General features: G+C 38.4%; 2 protein-coding genes across 5 annotated transcripts in view; one reads left to right on the top strand and one right to left on the bottom strand.

Moving 5' to 3' along the window:
- The window catches only part of LOC133537311 (oocyte zinc finger protein XlCOF8.4-like), a 75,859-nt gene that overhangs the window by 2,240 nt on the left and 57,348 nt on the right, over positions 1-16,271 (top strand). The window contains exon 3 of one of the 2 annotated variants that reach the window (XM_061878343.1): positions 1,705-3,508. The exons of the other annotated variant lie outside the window; for it this stretch is intronic. Within the exon in view, the coding sequence (XP_061734327.1) occupies positions 1,705-1,949 (245 nt within the window). The 3' untranslated portion in view covers positions 1,950-3,508. Of the gene's footprint in view, positions 1-1,704; positions 3,509-16,271 lie in introns of those variants that run through there. 2 annotated transcript variants of the gene reach the window in all.
- Positions 1-16,271, bottom strand: part of LOC133537310 (oocyte zinc finger protein XlCOF22-like) — a 340,825-nt gene that overhangs the window by 311,911 nt on the left and 12,643 nt on the right. The window contains exons 3-4 of one of the 3 annotated variants that reach the window (XR_009802650.1): positions 12,435-14,839; positions 11,773-12,343 (exon numbers count right to left, since the gene is read on the bottom strand). The exons of 1 other annotated variant lie outside the window; for it this stretch is intronic. Coding sequence is in view for 1 of the 2 variants with exons in the window: in XM_061878337.1 (XP_061734321.1) it covers positions 13,554-14,839 (1,286 nt within the window). In the remaining variant the exon portion in view is untranslated. One more of the 3 variants, XM_061878337.1, reaches the window with a different exon arrangement.

The raw sequence follows: 16,271 nt of genomic DNA, 5'->3' as shown, positions 1-16,271 counted from the left end.
ATAGTTGACTTCTTTTAATTTTCCTGAAGGAATCAATGAAGTACTATCTATCTATCTATTTAAGACTTCAAATAAACAGCTGCTGATAAAAGACTTCCCTGCTTTAAAATGTTACAGAACATCATGTTGGAGGTGTTCAAACTCTTGTGCTAATAGAAATGCTATTTAAAATGCCTTTTTTCCAGGTTTTTATTTCCACAAATGACATGTAGTACCGACAAGAGTACTGATAAATACTGGTATCGATAAGGAATATTTATTAGGGTATCATATCAATAAATCTATAAATTTAAATCCCTACTGAAAATACAAGCCAGATATCTTAAAAAAATGAAATCATTTTTTATTTGGATTTAGTTACTACTCCGGTGTCCAGCAATGTCTCAACACCTTTGAGAGATGAATTAATGTAGTTTATTTTTACTAATTAGCTATGTTTTGTTGATGTTAAACATCAGAATCAGACACATTTTATTAACCCCCGAGGGGAAATTAAAATGTTCAGCAGAATCCCATTCAAGGTCAGACAAACATTCTAGGGAGACAGAACAGGATCGCTGACGGGTCTGCCAACTTGCGGCGCCCCTTGCAAAAAAGGTGAGATACATACAGGTAAACAAGTGGGGGCAATGAGAGAGAAAAAAAAAATCGGTCTAAGCCTGGGCCCCTGGAGAGGGGGTCCAGACTGAGGCCAAGGGAAGAAAACAACTTATAGCACACATTCCTCTTTCATGTGTGGAAGAGGGAAACTTCAAAGAAGACAAATGACATTAAAAGAGCAGAGCTGATGCAACCAGCCACTTCTACATACAGCTATGAATAAAAAGTAAAAGAAACATATACACTGTGGTGGCTTTTGCGGTGTCCCACGCCATTGTCTGTTGGGGTGAAGGGAGCTTGGCCAGAGACGGGAGCAGACCCAACAAAGCAACCAAGAGAGCCGACTCCACTCTCGGCCGCCAAACCAAGTCTCGGCCAGTGTCCAGTCCGCATGGATGAGTGAGGATATGTCCAAAGAGACCGAGGTGTCCGATACCTGCTCATTCAGCCAAGACACTGTGAAGCTTTTCCGTCCCGGCGCTCAGTGCTAGCTCCGCAGTCCTGTCTCTTCATCTGCATCTCCTCCAGTCTCTCCAAACGGACTCTGGTGTGGCAGAAACCCAGCAGCTGGTCTCCATGGCCAAAAGGCTCTCAGGAGGCAGATCCAGAAGTTCACAAAAAAGCACCGCAGAAGTCACGAAAGTGCCACCCCTTGTCACACAGTCCAAAAAGGTCCGGACCAAAAGGCAAAAAAAAAATATATATATATATATGTATATATATAAACATAAAAAGAAGAAGGAAACACAAAAGGATGACACAAGAGCACAGAGTTCCTGCCAACAGCAGCCACTACAGGGTCGCCATCTTGGGGGAAAAAAATAAAAAAAATTGCAGCATACCAGCTACAACAACACACAAATCATAAAAGTTTCCTAAAGGAAAATGTTCATATTTAAATAAGTAGAGTAAATAAATCATAAACAGGATTTTACAGTTTAAATGCAAATGTTGATGCTCCTCTTAGACACTGTTCTTTGTTCTCTTTCGGGTGTACAAGCAGCTGTCTTGTTTGTATGTAAGTGTTTTACTGCTGTGTTTATTTTTTTCATGAGTTTTTGTATTGCTTCGCTGATGTACCGTATGGTTTCGACATCTTGAAAGTCAACGTGGGGACTGATGAGATCCTCAGAGACAGAACAGCGGCAAACAGCTTCCCGCCAAGAAAAAGAAGAGGGCCAAGAAAAAAGTGTCGGCCGCCAAGTCCGCCGCCAAGGGCAAGAAGAGCGACGCCCAAGCAGGACGCTCCTCGTCCAGCCCCAAGAAGTCCAGAGCGGGGAGCAAGTCCAAGGCCATTGTCATGGACTCCAGCACAGACGACGAGAAGCATGGCGAGGAAGAGAAGGTGACGGCGAGGGACAAGTCGTTGGAAAAAGAGTTGAAAACGTACCTGCACGACGAAGTGTGCACTTGGATCTTCAATCCGCCAAACTCTTCCCACAATGGAGGAATGTGGGAAAGACTAATTGGCATCACGCGCCGTATCCTGGATGCATTGCTCCTTAAGGAGGGAGGCTCTCACCTTTCTCATGAGGTGCTCACCACTCTCATGGCTGAGGTCATGGCAATTATAAACGCAAGACCTCTCATTCCAGTTTCAACTAAACCAGAGATGCCAGCAATACTAACACCTGCAACTTTGCTGACACTGAAGAGAGACGTCATATCTGCACCGCCAGGAGACTTCAACGTGAAAGACATCCACTCACAACAATGGCGGCAAGTCCAATCTCTCTCTGATAGATCCGGGAAGCGATGGAAACAAGAATACCTGTCAACCATACAAACTAGGAGAAAATGGTATGCAGAAAGGCCTAACCTGCAAATTGGAGACCTAGTACTACTGAAAGACGGCCAGGTGAGAAGAAATGAATGGCCCACTGGACTCATCGTCAAGTCTATCAACAGCCATGACAGCAAAGTAAGAAAAGTAGATGTTAAGATCATCCGACAAGGTACTCCAATAATCTACACTAGACCTGTTTCAGAGGTTGTGTTGCTCCTTCGTAAAGAGACTGTATAGTGGTATAAAACATTATACCAAGCGGGGAGTGTTATGCCCGTTTGATTGTGGACTATTACTGACACCTTGTGGCGATGGGAAATGCTCCGCGTCATTAGTTTGGGCACTTCCTGTTTACTTTGGGCACTTCCGGTTTACGATGTTTGTCTAGTTCATAAACAATAAGAAGTAGTCGAGTTGTGTTAACTCTTACAAGCCTTGGAAAAGATAAGTCTGTAAGTAAACTGTTTAACTTGTTTATGTAACTCAATACTAAGGTGGAAAGTTGCTAAGTTTGATAGTAAGATGTGTATTGAAAAACGATTTTTGGGCACTAATTTAATGAATGTTTGAGGATTTAAAATGGCTGCTGGTCGCATATTTCCACCATCGAAATAGTTTCAACACTCAGCAGTATTTGTTTGGCGATAATGCTGTATATTTGTGTGAAGCTAATGTTTAGATATTGTGTATAACATTTGTTAATTGAATCATATAGCTTATACATTGTCATTGTGTGTATTTCAGTTTTACAATAATAAAAAATAAAAGTTAATAAATAAAAAGAAAAGTTATTTTTCAATTTCGTTTTCGCTATCTGCCTCCATACTCCAACCATCCCTTTCAATACATGCGTAATCTGTTGAATCGCTTAAGCCGCTGAAATCCGAGGCTGAATCCGAGCTAATGTCGCTATATCTTGCTATGGTAACCGCCATGTTGTTTGTATTGGCATCGCTATGTGACGTCACAGGAAAATGAACAGTGGCTTCGCACATAGCCAAAATCAAGCACTTTAAAGGTTTTTTTAGGGATATTCCAGGACGGGTAAAATTTTGAAAAAAACTTCGAAAAATAAAATAAGCCACTGGGAACTGTTTTTTATTGGTTTTAACCCTTCTGAAATTGTGATAATGTTCCCCTTTAAGAAAGTCATTGATTTCACCATAAAAGTGGGTAACATTGTTATCACCAGGAAAGATGAGATCACCTACCTAGGTTCCATTCTAGAAGCTAATCTTTCCTGTGATAAAATGGCAACCAAGGTAATCAAAAAGGTCAACCAAAGAACGAGATTCCTCTACAGAATGTCCTCTCTGGTCAACAAAAGCACCTTGAAGATTCTAGCGGGAACTCTCATTCAACCCTTTTTCGATTACGCTTGCACCTCCTGGTACTCCAGCACCTCCAAAACCCTCAAATCTAGACTCCAAACATCCCAGAATAAGCTAGTCCGGTTACTTTTAGACCTCCACGCCAGATCACACCTCACTCCAACCCACTTCTCCAAAGTGGGCTGGCTCAGGGTGGAGGACAGAGTAAAACAACTTGCACTGAGCCTAGTCTATAAAATCCGCGACACCTCCTTGATACCGAAGTACATGTCCAACTACTTCCTGACCACCATAACCACAACACCAGGGGGAGCTCCACAAACCACGTTAAACCCAGATTCCGATCTAACAAAGGTCTTAACTCATTCTCTTTCTATGCCACATCAATGTGGAATGCACTCCCAACAGGTGTAAAAGTAAGTGCATCTCTATCCTCCTTCAAAAGCGCTCTAAAACAACACCTCCAGGCAACTTCAACCCTTTACTAATACCCTCCTCCATTTACATCCCATCTCCCCGGATTATAAATAACCTAATGTAAATAATCAAATGTTCTTCTAATGTATATACTTGTTCTTATGCTATGTGAACTCACTATGTTCTCTGCTGGCTGTACATATCCTACTGTAAGACCTACACGGTTTCAATGTCCACATTTCTCTGTTGATGCAATTGCTGATGACTGAAGTACTGATATCAACCATAGCTCCTCATCCCACCCCCGGATTGTAAATAATGTAAATAATTCAATGTATATACTATGATGATTAACCTGTGTGATGACTGTATTATGCTGATAGTATATATTTGTACCATGAATTGATTAACATGGACCCCGACTTAAACAAGTTGAAAAACTTAATGGTGATGTTACCATTTAGTGGTCAATTGTACGGAATATGTACTGAACTGTGCAATCTACTAATACAAGTATAAATCAATCAAGCAATCAAATTCAGAAAATAAAGACTTATACTGTGATTGAAAACAAATGTCTTTAAGGAGTGTAAGATTGTCATGTATGTCCCCTGTGGACGACTGAGGAAGTGCCTGCTCTAAAAAAAATTCTTAATCCCCACTATGTTCTGGGGACGTAAAAGGGCTGACGTCACCAGATCAGATTTCTTCTATTGACTCCGGGGGAGTCAATAGTAGAAAAACAAAAAGGATTACCAGGCGTGTATGGTGAGTCCTGGACGAGTTGAAAGTGGCTGTGTCTGTGAAGGGGTGATGGTGGAGTTAGCTAGGCGATGCCCTTCGCCGCGGCTTCCGCCTCTGCCGACGCGTGCGAGGGGGTGAGACGGGGTGTTGCTGGACCCAGTGGAGTCAAGCGGGACTTGGAGACCTCCAAGCCCCAAGATCATCTCGACATCCGGCGCGCCGCGGAATGTCCCAGCCTGCATTGCTTAGGCTAACCTCCACGTTATCCTGTCGAATTCTTCGACTTCCGCTGCGAGAGAAGCTTCATTAACTCGGACTTTACTGTGACATCTTGCTGGCATCGTGGTGAAAAGTTATTCTCTCGTGGGTGCAGTGGAGGATGGAACACAGCGTGAGGATAAGGATAATGATTTGTTATACACTACAAAAACAATTTTTGAACAAAAAACACTTGCATTAGGCACTAAAGACAAAACAAACAGAACTAACGTGGAAGATAAAAGGAACAAAAAGCGCTAGTATATAAACTAGGGACAAGCAAACAAACAAAATAGCATGGAAACTAATCGTATAACAAAAAGTCTTTTACCACAATCGGGAAATGCGACATCATTCCTTTTTGTGTAGCAAACTAAAGTCCGAGAACAAAAGGCAATCAAAGACAGGCATATATAGGGGCAGAAATAATCAACAGTCCGGGGTCTTGTTGTCGTATTTTACGCTTCATAATGTGCCACACATTTTCGATGGGAGACATGTCTGGACTGCAGCCGGGCCAGGAAAGTACCCGCACTCTTTTACTACGAAGCCACGCTGTTGTAACACGTGGCTTGGCATTGTTTTGCTGAAATAAGCAGAGGCGTCCATGATAACGTTGCTTGGATGACAACATATGTTGCTCCAAAACCTGAATGGACCATTCAGCATTAATGGTGCCTTCACAGATGTGTAAGTTACCCATGCCTTGGGCACAAATACACCCTCATACCATCACACATGCTAGCTTTTGAACTGTGCGCCTAGAACAATGCGGATGATTATTTTCCTCTTTGTTCCGGAGGACACCATATCCACAGTTTCCAAATATAATGTAAAATGTGGACTCGTCAGACCACAGAACACTTTTCCACTTTGCATCAGTCCAACTTAGATGAGCTCGGGCCCAGCCAAGCCGGCGGCGTTCCTGTGTGTTGTTGATAAATGGCTTTCGCTCTGCATAGTAGAGTTTTAACTTGCACATACAGATGTAACAACCAACTGTAGTTACTGACAGTGGTTTTATGAAGTGTTCCTGAGCCCATCTGGTTATATCCTTCACACACTGATGTCGGTTTTTGATGCAGTACCACCTGAGGGATCAAAGGTCTGTGATGTCATCGCTTACGTGCAGTGATTTCTCCAGATTCTCTGAACCTTTTGACGATTTTACGGACCGTAGATGGGAAAATCCCTGAATTCCTTTCAATAGCTCGTTAAGAAATGTTGTTCGACAATTTGCTTACAAATTGGCGACCCTCGCCCCATCCTTGTTAGTGAATTACTTAGCATTTCATGGAAGCTGCTTTTATACCCAATCATGGCACCCACCTGTTCCCAATTAGCCTGCACACCTGTGGGATGTTCCAAATAAGTGTTTGATGAGTATTCCTCAACTTTATCAGTATTTATTACCACCTTTCCCAACTACTTTGTTACGTGTTGCTTGCATCAAATTCTAAAGGTAATGATTATTTGCAAAAAAAAAAAAAATGTTTATCAGTTTGAACATCAAATATGTTGTCTTTGTAGCATATTCAACTGAATATGGGTTGAAAATAATTAGCAAATCATTGTATTCCGTTTATATTTACATCTAACACAATTTCCCAACTCATATGGAAACCGGGTTTGTAGAATTAGCTTTCATTATCTTAGAGGTGAGAAAACAGTTCAGTATGTCAATATAGCAGCATAAGCTAGTTACTTCTGTGATCAATGCGCCGCTAAAAGTAGGTCCTTAATATTAGCGCTTATAATAACAGTATCATTAATACTTGGTTAATATTCAGGTCACAAAATGTAAAATGAGTATTGTTGGCAATTTTTGGATGTTTTTTTGGAGGACTTTGTGGGTCTAACAGAGGAACTCCCATTGACTCCAATGTTAGCTGATTTTTTGCTCATGATTATTTAATAATTCAAATTCATAATAGTTTGAAACAAATGTCTTACATAAGGATTGTGAATGATAGGTAACATTTTTAAAAAGTGCAGTTTCCTTTGAATTTGTCAGATAAGTAAACAGTCCTTCAAATTAAAGATGTAAAACAATTGAGGTTGTTTATAGATATTATCCACTATGAAGTTACAGTCAAACGAAGCACACAAGGGAAAGTACATTCATATACACATGAAGTACACACATGTGTAAGAATCATGTTAACCACCAAAATATTGTCTCGTTCTCCTAAAGCCAATATCGAGTATCCTTTGGTGAGCTGACCGTATCGTCACACCCTTAGTTAAAAGCACACCATCCCCATGACATGACACTTCCACGAGATGTAGAACAGTAGTCCCACATTTTAAACATACACACACATCTGAAGAATATTAAAATTAAATATATTTGGTGGGCCAAACAAAACGACTCGACGAACCAATGTTTGGTATGGGCGATATGACCTCAAATATATATCCTAACAACAATATGTCACAATATATAATTTGATATATGATTGAGAATAGAATAATTTCAAAACTAGGTACAAAAGCTCCTAATTTGGCAGCTGACATATGCAGTAACATATTGTTCGTTTCTAATTGTATTATTTTGTCAAAACAGTTATTAATAATGTACTTGTTTATTTACTGTTAATATCTGGTTACTTTATTTGAGAAAATAATACTGGAAATGTAATATTTTACTGCATATTTCAGCAACTAAATTAGGAGCCTGTGTAGCCTGTTTTAAAATGGTTCTATCAGTAATTCTAAATGAAATACTGTATCGCAAAATCAATTTTAAACCATATCGTTCATCCATAGTAAAAAGTCCTGTCGTCCTGGTTTTTGTTTCTTTTCCTGTGAATAATGTTGTAAAGAGCAGCGTGTTTGTGCGTCACTGAGATTTCAAGACACTTCATACGATAACTTGTTTTTCCTAGGTACATGTAAAAGTACTGAATGCATTGTGTGACTGAGCAGAGATGCTGTGTTTGTCTTGCAGACGTCTGTGAAGAACATCTTCACCCTGAGCAACAGAAGTGGAGCTTCAGGATGCGGACAGAGGAGCCACAGCCCTCCCACATTAAGAAGGAAGAGGAATACCCACTGATACCCCATTTTAAAAAGGAAGAGGAGGACCCACTGACACCCCATTTTAAAAAGGAAGTGGTGGATCCACTGACCCCTCACTCTAAGGAGGAAGAGGAGGACCCAGTGACCCCTTACATTAGAGAGGAAGAGGAGGAAGAGGGCATCAGTCAGCCTAAATGGTTGGAGGAGTTCCCAGTGACTGGTGTCCCTGTGAAGAGTGAAGATGATGAGGTGAAAGGTGAAAGTGAGGAGAGGGGAGGGGGGGAGCCTCCAAGCAGCAGCTCAACACAACACATGACAACAGAAGCTGATGGAGACCACTGTGGAGGATCACAAGCAGACAAGCTCTTAGCTCCACTATCAGATAGTGAGGACACAACGTCACACTCTCCTGACACTGATGATGAAGACTCTAAAGATGATAAGACATGTCACACTGACAACACTCACTTCACATCTTCTCACTCTCACAAAACTTTTAAATATCCTAGTAAATTGAAAAGACACATGAGAACACACACTGGAGAAAAACCTTTTACTTGTTCAATCTGTAGTAAAGGTTTTGTAAAAAGTAGCTATTTGAAAGTACACATGAGAACACACACTGGAGAAAGACCTTTTTTATGTTCAATCTGTGGTAAAGTTTTTATTCAAAGGTACTATTTAAAATCACACATGAGTACACACACTGGAGGAAAACATTGTTCCTGCTCAGAATGTGGAAAAAATTATACTCAAAGCCATAATTTGAAAACACACATGAGAATAGACACTGGAGAAAAACCTTTTTCATGTTCAATCTCTGGTAAAAATTTTACTCGAAGGCAAAATTTTAAAACACACATGACAATACACACTGGAGAAAAACCTTTTTCATGTACAGTTTGTGTCAAAAATTTTACTCAAAGGCAATCTTTGAAAGTACATATGAGATTACACAATGGAGAAAAAAAATGTTTCCTGCTCAGACTGTGGTAAAAGTATCGTACTAAATCAAAGTTTAAAAGTACACATGAGAACACACACTGGAGTAAAACGTTTTTCATGTTCAATCTGTGGTAAAAATTTTACTCGAAGGCAAAATTTTAAAACACACATGACAATACACACTGGAGAAAAAACCTTTTTCATGTTCAATTTGTGTTAAAAATTTTACTCAAAGGCAATCTTTGAAAGTACATATGAGATTACCACTGGAGAAAATAAAATTTCCTGCTCAGAATGTGGTAAAAGTTTTGTAATAAATCAAGGTTTAAAAGTACATTTGAGAACACACACTGGAGAAAAACCTTTTTCATGTTCAATCTGCGGTAAAGATTGTACTCAAAAGAAGCATTTCAAAGCACACATGACACTACACACTGGAGAAAAACCTTTTTCATGTTCAATCTTTGGTAAAAAATCTATTCGAAGGCAACATTTAAAAACACACATGAGAATACACACTGGAGAAAAACCTTGTTCCTTCTCATAATGTGGTAAAAGTTTTGTCATAAGACAAAGTTTAAAAGTAAAAATGAGAACACACGCTGGTGAAAAACCTTTCATATGTTCAGTATGTTGTAAAAGTTATATAGAAGGACGACAATTAAAATTACACATGATATAGCACTCTGGTGAAAAACCATACTCCTGTTCAAGCTGCGATAAAAGCTTTGGTCACCTAAACACTCTTACAGTGCATATGAGAAGACACCCAGGAGAGAAAGTGTTGAGTTGCAGTGTGTGTGGTGAAAGATTGTCTTCTAAGTAGCAGTGTAAGAAACACAAGTGTGCTGGTGAGAACAGCAGCAGCAAATGAAACTGCAGGATTTGAAATAAACTGTCCAGACTTTCATTTTGACTTTCTAACAACATCAGCACATATAACATGTGTGACATTGTTGTTTGTCTAACAATCTGTTCAATATGCTTCTACATTTATAGATTAGACACTTCAGATTAGTGCTTTTATTACAGTCAAGTACATGAGTTAATATACACATTTGTGTACTTTGAAATGAACAGATTTTTGACTGAAAATGTGAGAATAAATAGTATATAAAATATGTTACTTACAGTAAACATTTTAAGTGTAGATATCCATAATTTACTTTTATACTTATTCATAATAGTGTTTCATATGTTTTTTGTAATAATGAAGAGTTGCATATTTTATTTTCTAATTGTAGATAATTCCATAGATGAACTCTTATATATGATGTACATATTTGTTTTACATGTGTTCATACCTTTGCTTTTGAGTACACATAAATCCCTCTTAGTTCATATTTACTGGTTCACATCTGAAACATCTTCTGGACCACTTCTGGAAGCATATTATTATTTACTTTATACATCATTTGAACAGTTGTCTTTTATACAAGATCTTTTACTTTTATAATGTGTGATTTTTTGAATAATTTGTTGGGTCTCTAGAATCCATTCTATTAGTTGTCTTTATTACTCTCTTGTGTAATATGATGATTGTTGTGTGATTGTTTTATATGTATGTCCCCAGACTTTTATGCAATAAACAATGTATGTTTCAACTGAAGTTGGCTACAATAATTCTAGTTAATATTTGTACGTATTTTATTCTCTTTAGTATTGCACTCCATTGTTTTATTGTTTTCTTTATATGACTTACATGTAGTGTCCAGCTTACTTCATCATCTATATTAACTCAGAAAAATGCGATTACCTTAATTCCTTTAATTTCAATATTATCCATCATAATTTGTGTTTTACATTTTTACAATCTTCAAATATGATGTATTTAGTTTTATTGAAGTTTAGTGACGGTTTATTGATGTGCAGCCATCTTTTTATGGTTAAGTTCTCTATGGATAAAATAAGATGAGAGTTAAATTAAGCGGTAATGAAGATTATTATATACATAATTACACTCAGTAGTGACAATTAAAGACACTTCCATCCTGTTCATTTGAGCAAAGAAAAAGAGTAGCGAGTAATATTCTAAACAATAGAAGAATGTTAATATCAGCAGTCAATATTCCAACATTGTGAAGCTCAGCTATGGTAAAAAACATATTCAGCATTGAAGGCTTTATGAGAGTGATGTAATGATCAGAATCAGAAATACTTTATTAATCCCCACAGGGAATTTAAATTGTCAGCACTGTTATGACCATGTGTATATTAAATGTAATATTATATGAATACCATAATAAATTGTTAAGTTTGGGGGATGTGTAATATTTTTTGTATGAACATCCTGAATGTTTTCATGCTAGAATAGTTTTAATTTGTAGAGAGTGAAACAAATGAGGCAGTAATGATAATAATGTTTTGTTTTAAGCCTGTTTATGAATAATTAAAGATAATTAAGATACCAAAATGTAGCTTACATCCTCAGTGAGCTGAACTCCAGCAGTAAAGATGAGAGAAATAATGTGGAAAGGTCAGAAGTCAAATGTTTCTTCAGGTGATACATGGAGCCTCTGCTGCCACCCAGCGGCCGTTGGAAAGAATGCATACATTTTGTTTTGACCTCCTTAAAGCTGCTTTTTACTTTCTCTCCTGTTTGTGTCCAAGTCTGCAGTGTGGGCCATAGGACAGAAGGAAGACATTTTGTTAATAGACTGTGGAGGGCAGCAATACACCTAAGATGTTCTACGAGTCTGCTGGAAATAGAAAGGAGGAGAAAGCAAGATGGCGTTTGATGGAGAAAGTCTAAACGTGGGCATTATTGTTCTGTATTTTTAATCAGTGCATACATGTGCACATATATGTCCTTTAATAGAGTAAACATCAAAAATAATTGTTTGTATCTGAATGCACTTTGTATTTAACACCACCATTCTTAAATATGTTGTTTGTAAGAATGTGGGTGTTGTTGAGAAGATGATGCAGGTGTTCTGTCCAATTTAGCTAACTGTAAAAATGTGTTACTTAATCTAGTTTATTTGTAAAATAAATTGTTTTCCTGAATTATATTCTCCTCACTTTATCCAGACAGTCATTAGGACAAAAGACCCTGGGAGGAATTTGCCCTTTAAAAAGGGAAACCTATTCACTGTGGCAGGACAATATCTAGATGAATTGATCACATTTGTATAATCGGCTACGAGGCATTTTATTCTCATTGTACAGCACTTATCTTTGGGCTGATACTGATACTGATACTGATACTGTGTTGACCAGTTTGATGATTGAATGTCCAGTACTGTAGAAATGTGTTTGGATATGACAATCCCTTTATTCCAAGCTATCAAAATGAATTGAAAAGTAGGTTCTAGAACATTATGTATGCTGACCTTGGCTTGAATGGCACATTGTCACAGCAGTGAGACCTGACCACACACCACACCACACGCTCCAAAACTGTTTGTCCTCCATGTAATCACCCCCCAGTGTTCCCAGCTGAACACAATTAAAGGAGGCTACCATGGCAACCGCACCATAGCAACAGTCCCATCCCTGTCGACACTTCCTGGTTCTCAACAGGAAGTGGGCGGAGCAATCTGCAGAAAGGGAAATTCAGCATGAACTGAAGCCAGCAATCAATCAGAGAAAACAAAATAAAAACAATATAAGCAAATAAGGAAATTTGGCTCCAACAGTCAGTTTTCGTCTTTTGGTGCAGTTGACCTTGTTCTTACATTTCTCCTTCCTCCTAAAGTTCCTGTGTTGCCTTTGTGGGCGGAGTTGTGGGACGTGCACAGCTGCTTCCAATTGACCCTGGTGCTACTTAAGCAGCACCTTGACAGCTGGATGGCACTCGGCGATTCTACTACACGCCAGTTGATTCCATGCTTTGAGTATTTTGCTACCTTGGCCATTCCCAGTGCCATCCATCTTGGTGTTGTTTTGTAGTGTGCACGTCTTGTATCTCCAAACCAAGTTGACTTTATTTGTGTATAGAAGTAGCTTTTGTTATTTTTTCCAAAATGCACATTTAGTCTTCTCTTTTTCGCACCATCGTTTTTTGTTTCCTACTGTTTGGATTGTTTTTGTGAGTAGATTTCCGCAGTAAAAGAAGTGTGACCAGCACTCTGACAGAAGGAGTTCCTCCAAAACGCAACACCCTTTGGCGGACAAGTATGTGATTAAATGCTATACATATAAAATGAAAGAGACAAGTGGTAGAACAAATGGATGGATGTACAGTAAAGCTCTGTGGGATGATGTACATAATTAACTTTTCCCAAACATTCCAAACATTCCCATGTTTTCTGAAATTGATAATGTTTGAGGAATTCTAAAAAAGGGGGATAAATCATGAACAACTTTAAAAAACACTTGTCATGTGTAGTACTTGACTGAAAAAAGGTAATAATCTAAAATATCTCATCTATAAATCTTAGAAACTATGTGCTGATGTTTTTAGAAGGTCAAAGTTAAAGTCTGGACAGTTTATTTCAAATCCTGCAGTTTCATTTGCTGCTGCTGTTCTCACCAGCACACTTGTGTTTCTTACACTGGTACTTAGAAGACAATCTTTCACCACACACACTGCAACTCAACACTTTCTCTCCTGGGTGTCTTCTCATGTGTCTTTTCAAATGCTGACTTTGTAAAAAACTTTTACAACATACTGAACATGTAAAAGGTTTTTCTCCAGTGTGTGTTCTCACGTGTTCTTTCAAATAGTGCCGTTGCGCAAAATATTTACTGCAGATTGAACAGGAAAAAGGTTTTTCTCCAGTGTGTATTCTCATGTGTTTTTTGAAATTTTCCCTTCGAGTAAAATCTTTACCGCAGATTGAACATGAAAAAGGTTTTTCTCCAGTGTGTGTTCTCATGTGTACTTTCAAATGTGGCCTCTGAGTAAAATCTTTACCACAGATAGAACATGAAAAAGGTTTTTTTCCAGTGTGTGTTGTCATGTGTACTTTCAAATGTGGCCTCTGAGTAAAATCTTTACCACAGATAGAACATGAAAAAGGTTTTTCTCCAGTGTGTGTTCTCATGTGTACTTTTAAATCTGGCCTCTGAGTAAAATGTTTACCGCAGTTTGAACATGAAAAAGGTTTTTCTCCAGTGTGTGTTCTCATGTGTCTTTTCAATTTACTAGGATATTTAAAAGTTTTGTGACAGTGAGAACATGTGGAACGAGTGTTGTCAGTGTGACATGTCTTATCATCTTTAGAGTCTTCATCATCAGTGTCAGGAGAGTGTGACGTTGTGTCCTCACTATCTGATAGTGGAGCTAAGAGCTTGTCTGCTTGTGATCCTCCACAGTGGTCTCCATCAGCTTCTGTTGTCATGTGTTGTGTTGAGCTGCTGCTTGGAGGCTCCCCCCCTCCCCTCTCCTCACTTTCACCTTTCACCTCATCATCTTCACTCTTCACAGGGACACCAGTCACTGGGAACTCCTCCAACCATTTAGGCTGACTGATGCCCTCTTCCTCCTCTTCCTCTTTAATGTGCGGCGCCTCTTGGTCCTCTTCTTCCTCTTTAAAGTAGGGGGTCAGTGGGTCCATCTCTTCCTCTTTAATGTAAGGGTTCAGTGGGTTCTCTTGCTCCTTAAAGTGAGGGCTCAGTGGATCCACCACTTCCTTTTTAAAATGGGGTGTCAGTGGGTCCTCCTCTTCCTTTTTAAAATGGGGTATCAGTGGGTATTCCTCTTCCTTCTTAATGTGGGAGGGCTGTGGCTCCTCTGTCCGCATCCTGAAGCTCCACTTCTGTTGCTGAGGGTGAAGATGTTCTTCACAGACGTCTGCAAGACAAACACAACATCTCTGCTCAGTCACACAATGCATTCAGTACTTTTACATGCACTTAGGAAAAACAAGTTATCGTATGAACTGTCTTGAAATCTCAGTGACGCACAAATTGCTGCTCTTTCAACATTATTCACAGGAAAAGAAACCAAAACCAGGACGACAGGACTTTTTACTATGGATGAACAATATGGTTTAAAATTGATTTTGCGATACAGTATTTCATTTAGAATTACTGATAGAACCATTTTAAAACAGGCTACACAGGCTCCTAATTTAGTTGCTGAAATATGCAGTAAAATATTACATTTCCAGTATTATTTTCTCAAAAAAAGTAACCAGATATTAACAGTAAATAAACAAGTACATTATTAATAACTGTTTTGACAAAATAATACTATTAGAAACGAACAATATGTTACTGCATATGTCAGCTGCCAAATTAGGAGCTTGTGTACCTATTTTGAAATTATTCTATTCTCAATCATATATCAAATTATATATTGTGACATATTGTTGTTAGGATATAGATTTGAGGTCATATCGCCCATACCAAACATTGGTTCGTCGAGTGGTTTTGTTTGGCCCACCAAATATATTTAATTTTAATATTCTTCAGATGTGTGTGTATGTCTAAAATGTGGGACTACTGTTCTACATCACGTGGAAGTGTCATGTCATGGGGATGGTGTGCTTTCAACTAAGGGTGTGACGATACGGTCAGCTCACCAAAGGATACTCGATATTGGCTTTAGGAGAACGAGACAATATTTTGGTGGTTAACATGATTCTTACACATATGTGTACATTATGTGTATATGAATGTACTTTCCCTTGTGTGCTTAGTTTGACTGTAACTTCATAGTGGATAATATCTATAAACAACCTCAATTGTTTTACATCTTTAATTTGAAGGACTGTTTACTTATCTGACAAATTCAAAGGAAACTGCACTTTTTAAAAATGTCACCTATCATTCACAATCCTTATGTAAGACATTTGTTTCAAACTTTTATGAATTTGAATTATTAAATAATCATGAGCAAAAAATCAGCTAACATTGGAGTCAATGGGAGCTCCTCTGTTAGACCCACAAAGTCCTCCAAAAAAACATCCAAAAACTGCCAACAATACTCCTTTTACATTTTGTGACCTGAATATTAACCAAGTATTAATAATATTGTTATTAGAAGTGCTAACGTTAATGACCTACTTTTAGCGGCGCATTGATCACAGAAGTAACTAGCTTATGCTGCTATATTGACATACTGAACTGTTTTCTCACCTCTAAGATAATGAAAGCTAATTCTACAAACCCTGTCTCCATATGAGTTGGGGAATTGTGTTAGATGTAAATATAAACGGAATACAATGATTTGCTAATTATTTTCAACCCATATTCAGTTGAATATGCTACAAAGACAACAT

Source organism: Nerophis ophidion, linkage group LG18 (genome assembly GCF_033978795.1).
Source record: "Nerophis ophidion isolate RoL-2023_Sa linkage group LG18, RoL_Noph_v1.0, whole genome shotgun sequence".
Lineage (NCBI taxonomy): Eukaryota > Metazoa > Chordata > Actinopteri > Syngnathiformes > Syngnathidae > Nerophis > Nerophis ophidion.
Note: the sequence above shows the minus strand (reverse complement) of the source record. Positions and strands in the feature narration are given on the sequence as shown.